Source organism: Juglans microcarpa x Juglans regia, chromosome 5S (genome assembly GCF_004785595.1).
Source record: "Juglans microcarpa x Juglans regia isolate MS1-56 chromosome 5S, Jm3101_v1.0, whole genome shotgun sequence".
Taxonomy (NCBI): domain Eukaryota; kingdom Viridiplantae; phylum Streptophyta; class Magnoliopsida; order Fagales; family Juglandaceae; genus Juglans; species Juglans microcarpa x Juglans regia.
The window spans coordinates 5,735,005-5,751,133 of record NC_054603.1 but is presented as its reverse complement, the minus strand read 5'-3'; the positions used below and the strand labels follow the sequence as shown (position 1 = coordinate 5,751,133).

The 16,129-nt window shown below is 35.4% G+C and overlaps 3 protein-coding genes and 1 non-coding gene across 8 annotated transcripts; 2 read left to right on the top strand and 2 right to left on the bottom strand.

Moving 5' to 3' along the window:
• Nucleotides 1–745: 745 nt before the first annotated feature.
• LOC121268164 lies at nt 746–7,364 on the bottom strand. 2 transcript variants are annotated; one of them, XM_041172296.1, is made up of 8 exons: nt 7,246–7,364; nt 6,561–6,665; nt 5,915–6,363; nt 5,182–5,367; nt 4,567–4,674; nt 3,904–4,107; nt 1,934–3,819; nt 746–1,376 (listed from the first exon to the last, which is right to left on the bottom strand). In XM_041172296.1, the coding sequence occupies exons 2-8, from the start codon at nt 6,634–6,636 to the stop codon at nt 821–823; spliced, it is 3,465 nt and encodes a 1,154-aa protein (XP_041028230.1). In that variant the 5' UTR covers nt 6,637–6,665; nt 7,246–7,364; the 3' UTR covers nt 746–820. The 2 variants fall into 2 exon arrangements, with proteins under 2 accessions (XP_041028230.1, XP_041028231.1); XM_041172297.1 differs by having other exon boundaries at nt 7,227–7,355.
• A 763-nt stretch (nt 7,365–8,127) lies between these two features.
• Nucleotides 8,128–12,027, top strand: LOC121267318 (allantoate deiminase 2-like). 4 transcript variants are annotated; one of them, XM_041171168.1, is made up of 12 exons: nt 8,128–8,349; nt 8,767–8,847; nt 9,161–9,264; nt 9,340–9,424; nt 9,549–9,665; nt 10,034–10,143; nt 10,222–10,327; nt 10,465–10,551; nt 10,860–11,102; nt 11,217–11,342; nt 11,422–11,583; nt 11,684–12,027. In XM_041171168.1, exons 2-12 carry the CDS (start codon nt 8,818–8,820, stop codon nt 11,807–11,809), a joined length of 1,296 nt encoding a protein of 431 aa, XP_041027102.1. In that variant the 5' UTR covers nt 8,128–8,349; nt 8,767–8,817; the 3' UTR covers nt 11,810–12,027. The 4 variants fall into 4 exon arrangements, with proteins under 4 accessions (XP_041027102.1, XP_041027101.1, XP_041027100.1 ...); XM_041171167.1 differs by having other exon boundaries at nt 8,128–8,414; XM_041171166.1 differs by having other exon boundaries at nt 8,128–8,414; nt 8,767–8,852; nt 11,422–11,567.
• Nucleotides 12,028–12,665: 638 nt separating this feature from the next.
• TRNAG-UCC lies at nt 12,666–12,737 on the bottom strand. Its single transcript has one exon. It is a non-coding gene; the product is annotated as a tRNA-Gly (tRNA).
• Nucleotides 12,738–15,232: 2,495 nt separating this feature from the next.
• LOC121268001 (precursor of CEP14-like) lies at nt 15,233–15,526 on the top strand. The gene has a single exon (XM_041172098.1). The coding sequence runs from the start codon at nt 15,233–15,235 to the stop codon at nt 15,524–15,526; it is 294 nt and encodes a 97-aa protein (XP_041028032.1).
• The last annotated feature ends 603 nt before the right edge of the window (nt 15,527–16,129 follow it).

Sequence of the window (16,129 nt, the reverse complement as noted above, 5' to 3'; positions counted from 1 at the left end):
GCATGACCGTAAGGCAATAGTTTTTTACGTGACTCCATCCTTGCCAATCTCTATACAGTGGAACTGAATAGAAAGTGAGATGGTATAATTTGCACGGATAAAAGCACGTAGCCTTGTCCGTGCATTTTCCAATGCTTTGAGGCCCATTTAGAGATTGAACTGAATTCAAATCAACTTAATTTATTCTAATTTTAAATTGAGTCTAACATTTAAACACTCAATTCTCAAATCACTAAATTCATTTTAACTCAAAACCTCTTTAAATGTAAGACCCACAACCTTTTTCAACTCAACACCTCTTTATACGCGGGACCTACAACCTTTTTTAACTTTTCATAAATATATTTAAACTCATATTAACATCCAAACATGTGAGTAGGTTTGAAGAGTGAGATGAGAATTTTTAGTTTTAGATAAAAATTTAAAATATTATTATTATTTTGAAATTTGAAAAAGTTGAAATATTTATTATATTTAATGTCTCATCTCATGGCCCAAACATACCCTAAAATCATTTGAAGTGAGTTTTACAAAACTCACTTCATCATCTCAACTCACAACTATTTATAAAGAACTCAACTCAATTCAATATCTTAACGTGAGCCTATTCGTGCGTATAGCAATGCTCTAATACAAATCCAATTGGTACTTCCATGGGTTGAATGACTTAAAATGGACCTCGGCCCAATCCCAACCCTTATCGACCACGTAACAGGGATGGTTAAGAATGATAAAATATAAGATGGGGAGAATGACATTTTTCTCTGACAGAATACATTTGATACAGCAAACAAAATCATTTACATGTAATTATAAAACATCAACCAAGGGAAGATCTACGTACAGTGATTACAGGTCCGGCATTCAGAGGGAGGAGGCTCCAATAAGAACCCTGATTGTCAATACAACAACTATGCCATTTAATTCTGTAAGAACCCACTGGAAAACCAGAAATATCAAGCAAGCAACTTGCAAATCCTTGGCCTCTCTCATTTGGTTCAAAATGCACAAATGCATAGACCCCGTCCTCGTTGTCATCACGCCTCCTACGCTTGCTATTATTAATCTTTTTGGTGCTTAAATTTTTCACATGATGCAGTAGCATTCCGTTGATTTCCACAATGTCATCAGTTTCCCAAGCTGGGGAACCCTGCAACATCTGCTCCTTGTTTTCTTCATTTGGCCTGGGCTCCTCAAAGGATACCCTACTATAAAGAATGCAGTATAACTTGGTCACCTGAGCTGGGAGATTCGGCGGCAAGTTAATCAGTTGAAGACAAAGGTTTAACGACAGGTGGAAGCCTGACAATACAGATATTCCATCTGGGTTCCTAGTGTCCGAATTGCAGGCAAAGAGCTCCGACCCAATGCAATTCCTGAATTCATGGCAAATTTCAAATCAAAATGAAGTAAAAAATACCCCCCACCAAAAAAAAAAAACTTTTGCCAAATGAATAAAAAACTCTGAGTCATTTCTTCATATTCTAAAATTCAAGCAATCATAAAAGGAAGAACCGCCTCCATGTTGATACTGTTCAACAACACAAGTCAACTTTTTTCTGGCCATAAAAGAACAGCAATGCGAATCCAAATAGTAGCCATAAGATGCACGCAGACGGGTAAGAAACAACAAATTAAGTAACCTCGTGCTGACCAAGTTTATTTATTATTAAATTTACCTCATTCAGATCTTAAAATATAATCTGAGGTCTCTCATCCTTTGGCATACAAAAATCACCAAGGTTGCAGCTTGTGTCATCTATCCATGCTCTAGAGATGAAAATATACTAATAACTAGGTTCTTTCAAAACAAAAAAGCTTTAGTGTAGGTCCTTTAATGCCACACATACAAAATAATTCAATAAGATATTTCCAATCAATATAAGCCGTAAAAGAAATCTATTGCTCAGCACCGGGAAACTCCTTAGCATACCTTACTTTAAAGAAGTATCTGGGAGTTTGATAAGGAATATGTATCCATTTCATGATAATGCTCCACAAAAGTTGTAAACCAACCTTGGCAACTTGAGATAAAATATCCTCGTTATGCTCTCTATTTACCTCTTGCAAACCAATTATCCCAGAAACAGCATAACTACAGATAGAAAGAATATTTTCTTCACATCCAACCTTCAAAATTTTATTTCTACACTGCAAGTCAAAACACATCTTAAGCTGTCCACTGACATCAAAAAGCTGACAGAGATTTCTACTTATCTCATGGTCTACATGCCACAAACGCCCGACTAAATTTTGTTTTAGCATCACACGTAAAGAGTTTTCCGAGTTTCCCAGACCACAAGATGTAAGACAATCGGTGGGAAGACTTGGAACAAAAAATATGAAACCGGTACTAAAGGCCAAAAGCGAACAACTTAGTGCAAGTGATGAAATGACTTTTGAACTCTTGCTGTCCATACCAATGAAAGATGTGGCAATTAGATCAAATTCCTGTGCTAGCTTCTTGAACCGCAAAGAGACCCGAATAACTTCAGGCAAAGATTTCAGGCACTCAACCAATATACTCCTCTCAACCTCCACATTATTGCTAATGTTGTCCAGGTTAAATGGAATGGTTCTTAGAATTCTTAGTATATCTACCAAGGCTCTTAAAAGTTTAGCTCTTACATGCAGAAACCATCTCTGGAAACAAAATTCTTGACCTGATCTGACAGCAGCTTCTAATGTTTTACCAGAAGAGCAAATGCCCTCATAAGCCCCAACAAACTCCTCACAGTAACTAGGCTCGTTATTATTTCCGGCAGTATCTCTTCTGACTTCACTTAAATCAAAACTGGCTGGAAATTCGTTCTTCTTTAACCAATCAGCTAAAGTAGACCCCTGTATTGGTAAAACCAGTAGATGGAGTTTCCTCTCAGAATTAGCTAATTGAAATATTGATGTTAACCAGCAGTAGCAAATATCAGACTGACCTTTTGTTATTAAATACTGAAATATGAAAGCAGCAGTGAACCAGTCTCCCTGGCATGCTGCATATGTCCCAGCTTTGTAAGCAGGCCAGTAATACCCATCTTTCAACATCTTACTTGCAGACTCTAGGGTAATAGTCTCTTTCTCAACCAAGTAACTATTAATAGAGTCTCTATCATGACTGCAAGATTCCTCACTTCCTTTCACCAAGCAACCCCAAAAGATTCGATGGTGGAGTAACAGGGAGTAGATTGTACATGAATAACAATCAAATGAGCTGCACTTACGCACATCTTCAACCAGAAGCTTCACTCTTTCAAACACTGGGACAGTGAGAGCATGAGCTTCATTGAGATTTTCAAGACAGGCAACCATAAACCTGTATACAATATGTAAAAGCTTTGACTTAATGACTGTTCTCTTTTCTCTTTTGAAGTCCATCTCGTGAAATAGTATATCTGATTGCCTTGTAGCCATGATGTGGTCATGCACATTTGCAACATATTCAATAAACAAAGATATTTTATCCAGCACCAGAACGCCCAGATCAGTATATCCTCCAACCAAAAGAACAAGAAGGTTGAGCAGACCATGAACTCCTTGAAACACTGGGGAGTCAATCTGGCAAAGATCCAATAATCGCTTTACCAGCGATGTAATCTGATCTATGATCAATAATATTACCCTCGATGGCAGAGGAGAGGAAACAAACAAACCAGATTCCCTTTCCCTTATTCCCCTAAGCTTGATTGATATATCTACCAGAACCTGGATAAATAAGAAGTTCTTCGACATAATTGGAGATTGGGAGGAATCTTCAGCAATGGTTAACAGCTTTGTGATTTCGGTGTCCAGACAGGGCAAATGAGATGGAATATATGAAAGGATCTGCATATTGGCTAACATTGGTAAACATAGGGTAAATTTTAACAATATTCAATCACAAGTTCTTCTACATTGCTCAGAAATGACCTTATGTAAAATCTTTAGAGCTTCATGTTGCATGAATGTGGGAACTTCGGGCTCATTTAGAGTGCTCAATAATGCTTTGATTAGATCTGCATTCACAGGAAGATGGCATGGTCTTTTTATGAAAATGAAATGCAGGCATCTTAACACTGCTGCTTTAATACGCATAGTTTTTTCTCGTGTAAGAAATGAGAAAAGCGTGTCCACCTGCATCATGATGTAAATGATATAATTAACTACAGATATGGCCACAACTCATCAAATAAAACATCGTGATCTCTGACCACTTTTCAGTATAGACAAGCAGGTGTTACCGCCATCCATTTAATCCCACCATACTTCACCTCCAAATTTTTAAATGTGTTGCTAGTTACAATCTCAAATTGAGAATTTTATTCACAGCACAGCTTAATCTATAAGCATTCTGCCATTACGAGCTGAACTAGGCAGACAATATATGTATATGTATGGATTTATATACGCACAGTTGGAAAACTTATAATGAATATTCTGTTATTTAATCTTCTTTTATTATCTTGTGTACTGATAGTCTAATATTAATATACTTATTTTTCAGTTTTAAGAACAGGCTGGAAAGCAGATCTCTGCACACATGCCTCCTGCCTCTTTAACAACAACACAGAAAATTATGATGGGAAAGGATACCTGTTCAGAAATAAGAATGGTTGATTTGGAAGCGAGCTTGGTGAGTGAAACTAGCGACGTGACCAAAAAATCCTCTTCAGAAGAGTCCAACACCAACTTTAGACCAGTCTGTGACAAGCAAATGTAAGTGTCATTCACTGTATAAATTAATGATATATTTGACCAAACAGACAAACTGTAGCCGAAACAAGAGAAAGATCAAATTGCTTATGGTCAATGAACACCAATCTTTGCTCAAAAGAAAAAAAAAAAAAACTTACTCTACAAGCAAAGATTTCAATTTGAGTAGTCAAGCCTTTGCTGACATCACAGAACACAGCTACTTTTTGGTCAATAATTAGAACAATTCAGAAAGATGAGTATCATTTCACAAAGATATCTATCATGATGGGGCAGTTAAATACATCTACCAACATCGCACTATTGTTGCATGATATCACCTTACCACATGTTACTTGGATTGACTCTCACAATGCACCTTTCCCATCCCCAGCGTTTTTTTATCAAAGAGAAAAAAAAGGGCAATTGCATCCAGAATGGAACTAAATTTATATCTTCATATAGATTTCCATGTGTTTATCTCTAATTGAAACTAAATCAGAAGAGGTCCAGTACCTTGTAAGCTCTATTTGCAACTGAATATGAGCACCCAATCTTTGCAAAAACCCGTGCCCCAGCTAACCTTACCACAGACGATGTTTCTGATGAAGTTGCCATACGAACCAGCATCTCCAATACAATACAAGAAAAATCATCTGATAACTCAGAAAAGCATCCAGCAGCAAACAATGACGCTTTAACCTGCAGAAACCAAATTGAATGTTTCCAGATCACTTCCAGGAAACTTCGTGCAGATGATCAATTGAGGTAAAGAACTACGTATTTTTTAAAAAGAGTGGACAAAGAAGAAGGGGGCAAGGGGCAGGTGAACAATGTGCCCCTGAAAGTCTGGCTCCACAGTCAGTGCTGATCTGTACATGAAATCTTTTGACCTCAGTATAAGCCAAGTTTGCAATTTTTTCTTTAAAACATTCCATAGAAAGGCTTGACGTCCTCCATATCAATTTCCAGATAGCTTCTATGGCTTCAGAGTTTATACATTTGTTGTAATCTTTTCTGAGAAACTAACTCAATTTTTGGCCTTTGCATTCATGAGAATAAAAACGAAGGGGTGCATAAACTCTCATATGAATAAACGAGTGATTATAAATTTGACTTATATGAATAAGCTTACAATCTTATTTATTGTAAGGTTCTTATTAATAATGAGAAAATAAAATTGAGTTGCAGAAACAGTGCTGATGAAAATACCATGAATTTTAACAGGACACAAAGTTACTGATCTCACCTCCAAAGCATCAGACGAAACTAGACTAGAGAGTATCAAGTATCGTATCTGGGCACTGTTATTTGCAAAGTCAGCCCAACAACCAAAGAGAGCTAAAGCCAATGCCCTCAACTCAGCATCCCCAGTATCAAAAACAATCTTTACTCTCCTCAACAATTCTACGTGATTGTGAACTGTGGCCATCGATAAAATCCCTTTGTTTTCTTTAATCTTCTTCTTCTTGCCACGATGCCTGTACTCTGCTAAGAAAATCCTAACAATGGCAAGTTTGATGTGCTTGCCACCCAACCTAAATGCATCAGCAAGCCGTAATAGGATGGTGTTGGCAAAAAGCCTATCCTCCCCGGGCACTAAGCCAAACATCTTATACACAGCCATAGTTGGTTTGGGTTCTCTACTCCAATGCTCCAGCCTTGACCCAGTCCGTAATATAGCTTCAACACAGAGATCTGTATTGAGAAAAAAGAAAATCTTATTTCTAATAACAAAAAAGTAAAAATTTAACAAAATAAAATCATTTGAGTTTAATTTCTCTCAATTGGTCATAATGAATCAAACTCACATTTTGTACCAGCTTAAAGAATCAAATTATTATCTACGAAAAGAAGTATAAAGAAGTAAAAGTAAAAGAAAAAAGAGCCGTAACCAGGGTTTTTGGAACGTAGGGCCTTCTCCAGCTCAATGCTCCATTCCATGGCACAGGCAGCAGGATTCCTCTCCATCACCGCTCTCCCCAGGTTCCTTTAACCACCTGAATTAAACATCTTACATAGCTTAATTGATACCGAAGATAAACTAAATAAAATAAACGTTTTATTAAACAACGAAAAAAAAAAAAAAAAAAAGAAAGAAAAAAGAGCACCTCAATACCGTATTTCATATGTAAATCGCTAAAAAATGCCTTTTTTTAAGTCCATTAATACAACATGAGGATTTATATGTATATATATCAGTGGCAACATGACATTTTTCCCCAAATATAATAACATAAAAGCTCAATTGATCTCCTTCTCTAATTTAGGGGCGGATTTTCTTAGGACTTTAGTAGGATCTCAATACTATTTTGTACTGGATCAGGTTCTTTAAGCGCTTATAAGAGGGGAAAAAACAAAAATAAAAAAACTCTTTAGAAAACGTAACAACGTATCACTAGCTTGCATTCTGTGAGAAATTCCATCAAACACTTGGTGCCATAATCAAAACAAGGCATTGCTAAGCTTAAAAGTCATCACCCATAAAGAACGAAATTAATGCGGTATTGATCAGGATGAAATTAATGGCAAAAGAACCCCAAAAATCATAGAACTCTGATGAGAAATTCAGGAAGTTACAAGTAATAATCATGTAGTGTGAGGGCGAACGTCGAGGAGCAAAGCTGCTGTGAAGGAACTTCGGGACAAAAAATGGCGCGAGAGCGAGGACTTGGGGACTGGGGAGCATAACATTTGTGGGATTAATTGGGATTCCATCGACGCTGGGTTAAACATGCGGGCTTGTATTAAGTGGGCTCTTATTATTGGGCCGCTTAATTGAAATCATCAGCTAATGGGCTCGTGGCACAACGAGGAACACGTCGTCAAAGCGCAATATGATTTCTAAGTAAAGCAATAAATAATAATCTTGGTAATATGATGAGTATGTCCTCTCAATTTCAACCGAAATGGATAATATCATCTATTTAGTATAAAATAATAGATACTTTTATCATTTCACCTCAAGCTAAAATATTCTATATTTTACACTAAATAGATACTATCTATTTCTTTGACCATCCCAAATACTAAATTTTGTTAAAGTTGTATCCAGTTAGAGAAGTGTTACATATAAAAAGAGAGTATATACAAATAAACTCACAAATTGACGTGGTTTCATGTGATTTGTTAGATCTGCTTTACAATAAAAGTAACTTTACAATCTGTCGTACTGCATCAAGTCACATCAGTTTGTAAATTTACTTTTGTATAGTCTTTTTGTGGCTAAAGTATTTTTTATCTAGTTATATGTTTGCATCCATAATTTTCAAGCCTAGATTAGTAGAATAACGTTCATCATAATGCAAGTCTTTCTTGTTTGTTTAATTTATATCCTCAATCTTTTCTCTCTGAATTAAGGCAGTAATATTAATCATAATGTAACAGTTTGTCGTTGAGCATAAACTAGATAATAACGTGTGTGACTAAGAAACGTACGCATTAATGTAGATGTTGCAGCACTCCAGCATGACCATGTGCATTGCAGTGCATGGCTGGCTGCTCTTCGCAAATATCAAACCATGGGAAGCAATCTCTCAAGGAGTGAGTGAAACCAGCCGCGAAACAAGTGCCAGCTTTGATTGCAGTGATATATACATGAGTTTGTAAGCAACCGATTCTCTCTCAGCCAAAGGCAGAGGCAGCCATGGCAATTACAAAACAATCATGCCTCTCCTCCAAAAGGTTTCTCTTCGACTATTTGCTGCTCTTCCTGTTATCTACTGCTGCTTTAGCTTCTGTCTTCTCTGGTATCTACGGCTCTCTCCTTTCCTTAATTTATTCCTTCTCCATTTTTCATTTTCCCCTCGCTCAAAAAGGAAGATAAAATAATAAAGGAAACCAAGATCGATAGGGCTGCTATTCATAAACTAATTTTTATTATTACTGGTAAAATTTTTCTCTTTCTGAAGGGTACCTATCAGATGTTGTTATTATATCTCATTTTAATGTTGAGTTCTGCACAGATTTCAGCTCACCTCATTAAGTTATTGATTTTAATGAATTGTCTGTGGTTATGAATGGCGATGATGAGGATGATGGGGACAATTTGAAATACACCTATCTGTTGTCATGGTGATTGTCATGTTTTCTGTATCTTAGATGATGCTGAAATAAGCGGTAGGAACGACTTGTTTCGTGAAATCCTAAGGGATGAGGCAGTGGAAAGGCTTCATGAGCTTGGTAAGGTAATAAAAATTAAAAAGTCAAGCGCCCCCCAAGTTCAATTTCTGACGTAATTTGCCTCTTAAGTACTACAGCTGAAAAATTAATATAGTATCACTACTCCTGCTGCTAAGACAATATTTTGTACAAAAAGAGTTTAAGATAAGTACTCTGCAATAAAATCAAAGTTGTGAATTTTCTCAGTCTACGTCTCCCCATCACATTTAACATGTTGAAGCACCACATTTTCGTGTGCTTTTACCATGCTCCGAATTTGTCAATTTGTCAATGACTCATCAAAGTTGTCAATGTTGTTGCCTGGATAAAACAGGTAAGTGATGCTGATGGCTATCTTGAGAGGACATTCATGAGTCCAGCTTCTGTGAGGGCAGGAAACATTATCCGTGGATGGATGGAGGATGCTGGTTTGAGAACGTACGTTAGCTTTCTACTCTTTTTTCTGTCGAACAGTGCTTTGGAAACCAGACTGATGCTTGTGTTGATTTGCAGATGGGTAGACAAGATGGGCAATGTACATGGTCGAGTGGAGGGAATGAATGCAAGTGCTGAGGCTCTGTTGATTGGATCTCACTTGGTGATGCTTTAATTTACCGTTTTCTCCCACTTGAATTTAATTTTTACTCTGCATACAAACACACAGATAAACGCACACGCACCCTGGGAACACGTTGATTGTGGATAGTTCTTCTTTATAATAGGATACAGTTGTTGATGCTGGGATATTTGATGGCTCGTTGGGCATAATCACTGCATTATCTGCACTAAAGGTCTTGAATATTAATGGGACATTGGGAAAATTAAGGCGCCCAATTGAGGTAAGTGAAATATCTGCTTCCAAACAATATGATGAGTCATTTTCTGAAATTTTGTTTAGCTTGTGATTGTTAGACTCTAAATTGAATTGTAAAGTCCACTATATATTACCATTAATCAAAGGTTTTTTTTTTTTTTTTGTTGATATGCATGACTGTATAACCTAGTCATGAGTGGATAGATCATTTCTTATTTTTGTCTATATCATATTCGGCTAGAACTTCAATTACGGCAGACCCATTCATGGTCCAGAAATTCTTTTGTGGCACTGTAATGTGTATTTATCTGTAGATGTATATCTAAACATGTTGTGGGTGGTGCGTATGGAAAAACTCTGGTTAAAGATGTTACTAATTTCCTACTATTGCAGGTGATTGCATTTAGTGATGAGGAGGGAGTGAGGTTTCACTCTACTTTCTTGGGTAGTGCTGCTGTAGCTGGTATTTTACCATCTACAGCCTTGCAGATATCTGATAAGAGGTTACCTTTAGCAACTTGAATCTTATATCTACTCACAACTGTCTATTATCGATATATTCATGCAAGATCCTTGTTCAGAGGTATGACAGTGCAAGAAGTTCTAAAGAAAACCTCCATAGAAATTACAGAGGAAAACCTGTTACAACTCAAGTATGACCCAAAATCTGTCTGGGGTTATATTGAGGTATAAGAGTCTACACCGATTATGCTGAGAATCAGCTTAAACTGGATGTCCTTTTTTTATTTCAGCTATAAATTTAGTTCTTTTAATTTTGGGCATTTGAGTGCAAATTCTGCTCCCATTTTGTTTCAATGATGCAGGTCCACATTGAGCAGGGACCTGTATTAGAATGGCTTGGGCTTCCTCTTGGAATAGTTAAAGGCATAGCTGGACAGACACGACTAAAGGTACATAGAGCACTTCGAGCATTTATTAAAAAACTTTTGTTAAAATATGTTTCATTGAAGAGTCCATACTTACATAACATTTGTGCCCCCCCACCTTTTGAGCACTTATGCCACCTTTATAATCACTCCCCTCTCCTGATCTCTCTCTCTCTCTCTCTCCCTCTTCGAAGGCATGTCATGGTCATTTAGAATTTGTTAATATGTATGGTCCACTTAAACTCATGATATATGCACATGCTGATCTTATGTTGAACTTTATTCAGCTCTTCATTTTTTGTTACTGAGCAATCCATATAATTCCATTGCAGGTTACTGTGAGAGGTTCACAGGGGCATGCAGGAACCGTTCCTATGTCTATGCGTCATGATCCTATGGCAGCTGCTGCTGAATTAATGGTGCTGTTGGAAAGTCTCTGTAAACATCCTAAAAAGTTCCTTAATTATGATGCTCATTGCAATGATATATCAGTGGAATCACTTTCCAGCTCTCTTGTCTGCACTGTTGGAGAGATATCGGCATGGCCAAATGCAAGCAATGTTATTCCTGGACAGGTAAAAACTGTAATTTTCACTATCCTGATCTTGAGAACAATCACAAATTGGGCTATTCTGCTGTTAGCTGAAGTGTGAAATAATCTGAAGGAAAAAAATGAACCTCTGGTGCAGGTGACATTCACAGTGGATTTACGTGCAATGGATGACATGGGACGTGAGGCAGTTATTTATGAACTATCTTATCAGATTTATCAAATATGTGAGAAGCGTTCAGTTTCTTGTATCATTGAGCGTAAGGTGCGAGACTTCATGATTACACTGAATTTCTTTTGTCCAACAGTACAACTAATAACTTACTTTGTGTGGAACCTTTCAGCATGATGCAAATGCAGTGATTTGTGATTCTGAATTGAGTTCTAATCTGAAGTCTGCAGCTTATTCAGCATTGAAGAAAATGATAGGCGAGGTTCAAGATGAAATGCCTTCCTTGATGAGTGGTGCAGGACATGATGCAATGGCTATGTATCATTTAACTAAGGTTTGTTTGTTTTTTTTTCTTTTACTTCATCCACATTTTTCTAGATGTAATATCCCCCGTTATCATGTTATATGATAACAATTTGCAAAAATCCAAACAGGTCGGAATGCTGTTTGTCCGCTGTCGTGGAGGCGTAAGTCATTCCCCTGCAGAGCATGTCTTGGACGATGATGTTTGGACGGCTGCTTTGGCAATCTTATCTTTTCTAGAGACAAATGTAAATTAGAACATATGTTAGCATTAAGGTACAGCAAGCAGAATCCAGTATAATGATATAATATTGTAATTCATGTTGGTATGAATTCTTTCATTCGTACTAGATTCTTGTCTTTTTAACTCAACTTGAAGCATTATTCAAGGGTACATTCATATTGCAGTGATCCTTTTCCAACTTGGGTACATATAAATGATTATGATGAATCCTATATAATTAGTTGTTTGAAAATTGTTAAAAGAGTTTTGAGTCGCTCTTCCGTTGTCATTATTTCGAGTGATACCATGCTATATTTACCATCTTTTTAATTAGTATCCTTTCATGTTCGATCTCTTTTGTGTTATTAAATTATATGAGTGCATGGATTATGACATTGTGGCAAACAAATCATGAACCTAGCAAAGATGAGAAGAGCCTGATAAATTATGACAAAATTAAGTCCAATTAGAATCTTTAAATACGGCATGGTTGATGGCTTGCTATGATCCGATGGATATAATTAACTTGGCCCGGTTTGAAAAGCAAAATTTTTAGTCCCAAGGGATTATCTCAACTGGTCCGACTTTAGGTTTGCTCTCCAATGGTCATCAGTTCAAGTTCTCTTAGAATCACTAGAAGTTTACCGGATTGTTAACTTCAAGGCCTTACAGAATTAGTCGAGGTGTACGGAAGCTAGCCTGGACACCCTCGATTATAAAAAATAAAATTAAAATAAAAATTAAAATGACAAAATTGAGAAATAACTTGCCCCATTTATAAAAGGCAATTGCGAAGAATACCATACAAGTGTAGAACTAACTTTGGTTTGCAAAAAGAGTAGCATGTTGGAGATTGGAGAATGCCTCAGACGACGGAAGCCAAGCCAGATTGCGTTTGCCGGGAGTCGAACCCGGGTCTATTGCTTGGAAGGCAATTATCCTAACCGTTGGACTACAAACGCTTTTGATGTTAAGGCTAACTTTGTAAATTTAATTCACTGTGATTTTTTCTTCCTTATTTTCCTTTGATTAATATATATATATACATATATGATATATTAATGTGAGATAGAAGAAAATTTCAAATATTATACCTCGTGAAGTGTAATCAGACAAGGGGGAGCACTTTCGGCCGCAGCAGCAACAGATAATTATTTTGGCGACAATCACGTGTTATGAAATCCGAAAAAAGTCACCCATTCTTACTGAAGGAAGAAACGTTAAGGTATCACTTGCAACTTGTACTGAAATAAAATCACCTCAATTCAATTTAATTTTAAATTAAATTTAATATTTAAATATCAAAATTTTAAATTATTAAATTTATTATCTGAATTCAAAATTTTTTTATACGAGTGATTTATAATCTTTTTCAATTCAATACTTTTTTACACACAAGATTCACAATCTTTTTTAATTTCTCATAAATATATCTAAAGTCATTTTAACATTTAAATATATTTAAATTCATCTTAATTGAACTTCATAAAACTTACTCTATCATCTTAACTCGACAGAGAAAAGCAAGAATGGTAATTAAAGCATTGTATTAGTCCTGAATCATGATACAACGAGGAATCAGAAATCATAATTATTAATGTCTAGCCAGAATGTAAATAGATTCGTTTTATATCTACCGAGAATGCACGAGATATGTCACCGATAGTCTTTTATTATCATTTTTTTCATATGTTTTTATACTCTTATATATATTATATATATAATGCTAGCTAGATACAGGGTCGCGCAAACGTCACATGACGTTCTAATTCCCTGATTTTAGTATTGTTTTTAGATTAATTCTAAGATAAGATATTGTGTTCTATGTGATATCTCAAATCATCTTGCCAAATATCATTCCTTCTTTTTTTCCATTCTACAGTACGCACCCATGCATTAATGAATCTACTCGGCAACATAATCATAGTGGGATTAGGAATCTTCTTTTGCTGCTTAATTACTCTAGTACGTAGAAGTTACTCATGTTAATTTATCATGGGATCTATACACATATATAACACATATATATACACACACAGTACGGTAAATCTAAGCTAGGTAATGATTAATAAAATTGCTTGATCATGAGTGCAGACTTTCTGATAAAAAATTCCAGTGCTCCGTAATTTCACTGAAAAGTATGACTAGTACGTACTACGTACATAATTTAGAGGTAGGAGAAATGATTTATACAAATTTTAAATAGATAAATTTTATACAAGTCTTTGTAAAATAGTAAATTTTACTTTAAAAAAGTATAAAAAAATTATTATTTATTAGTGAGATAAAAAACTTGTATAAAATTTATCTATTTGAGATTTATATAGAGTATTACCCTTAGATGTAAAACCTCAATTAATGCTGCAGCTAATCATAAATCAGCCGACTGGAAGGGTCCAAAAATGTTTAATGTCGGGAGGATCAGCATCTTTTGACGGTGTATGAAATTACCGAGACGGAAGAAACTGTGGCCGGTGACTTTCGCTCCTTTTCACCTAACTCACACGTACGCGGCGTAATTTCCTCCTTCCTTTTTTTACGCCTAATTTGTTTTTTTAAAAGAAATAAGATAAGATAAAATAAATTAAAATTAAAAAATTAAATAAAATATTACTAAAATATATTTTTTAATATTATTTTTATTTTAGAATGTAAAAAAATTAAATTGTTTATTTTATTTTCTATTAGAAGTTGAGAAAGTTGTATTGATTAGTTGAGATAAGATGAAATATTTTCTGAAAACAAACGAACCAGTTTGAAACCTAATTAACACTACTCCGACATTATACCAGTTCTTAGAGCATTCACATTGATTTGATCAAACAGAAAAATTAGTTAAAATTTATATAATTGATGTAAAAAATACTCCACATTAGATTGGTTAAATCTAAAATAAGATGGACTTCTAATATAGTAGTTGGTCAAAGATGGAGAATCATAATTGATTCACCAAATATTAAAATATTAATTTCTCACTCCAAGTAAAAAGACTATTTGGTTTGTAATTAAGAAATTTAGATAAAAATTTAAATTAGTTTAATCAAATATTTTTTATTATTACAATTAAATAATTTTTGAAAATATAATTTTTTTAATATTCATTTAATTAGAATATAATTATTATTAATATTAAATTGGTAGAATTATAAAATGTGATACAAATAAATTAAATAAAAATTTATTAATTTAATAATATTTTATTATTATATAGAGAGTGAATGACTAATGAGAATTAAATTTAAATAGAATAGGTAAATGTTAAAAAAATATGATATTTGTTAAATTTTGAATATGTATTTGGCCAAGCTAACCGCGTGATGCTCATCCCTCAACTCTCTCTCTCTCTGTTAAGTTCCTATATATAGCCTGCCCATACATAGTTATCCCCATCAAACCTTTGCCTTGCATTTCTATCTCAAAACAAAACTCACAAATATTTACTCTCTCTCTCCGTTTTATGGCCCGGTCAATCGCTGTGCTGCTATTTTTCCTGGTTGTCTTTGCTGCATTGGCTTCGTGTTTAGAAGGCAGACGCCTCTTGAATGTAAAGCAAATTGCGAAGAGATCAATCCCTGCTTTGGGGGGCAGTTTGATTCTTAGTGCCCTTCCAAAGGGTCCGGTGCCATCTTCTACTCCACGTAAGAAGGGCCACGCCGTGGTGGCCGTGGATGAAAAGCTGATCATTGTCCGGCACCTCATTAGTATCGATCGGATTTTGCAGTCTATCCCGAGCCCCGGTGCTGGCCACTAATCTATTTAAGATTATCTGGTTGCTTTTCTCTTTTTGCAACATGATCATGTTTTTCAGATTTAGTTTTGTCTCCAAAATCTTGGGTTAAACTTTCTATCACCTATGGCTAGCTAGCCAGGCCAGCTTAATTCAGAACTGAGAATACGACAGTCGAAAGTAGTACGTACTACTTTATTTGTACGTATAGTTATCATGGCTTTATTGGTTCTTTTTTCTTTCATTTCCTTCACTTTAGATCAATGCAGAGATTTCTCGCCGCGAGTTTCTTCCAGTTCCATAGATAAATATAGAAGAGCAACATGAGCAATTGGATCTCTTTTTTTTTTTCTCTTCTCAATTACTATATATTTGGGTACGAGATTGTATCATATCATACATATCTTGATCGGAAAGTATAAACTGATACAGCCCAAACTTGCCGTCGAGTATCTTAATGCATCATGTGAGCATGTCATGACCAAGCATGGCAGCTGAACTTAATAATAGGACATTTTTATGTTCTTTAATAGGCTTTATACATCGATCGTTAAATGCGATATGAATCTTTCATTTTGAGCCGGACATTATTTTTCATTCAAAAGTCCAAAAGTGAAAATTATGTGC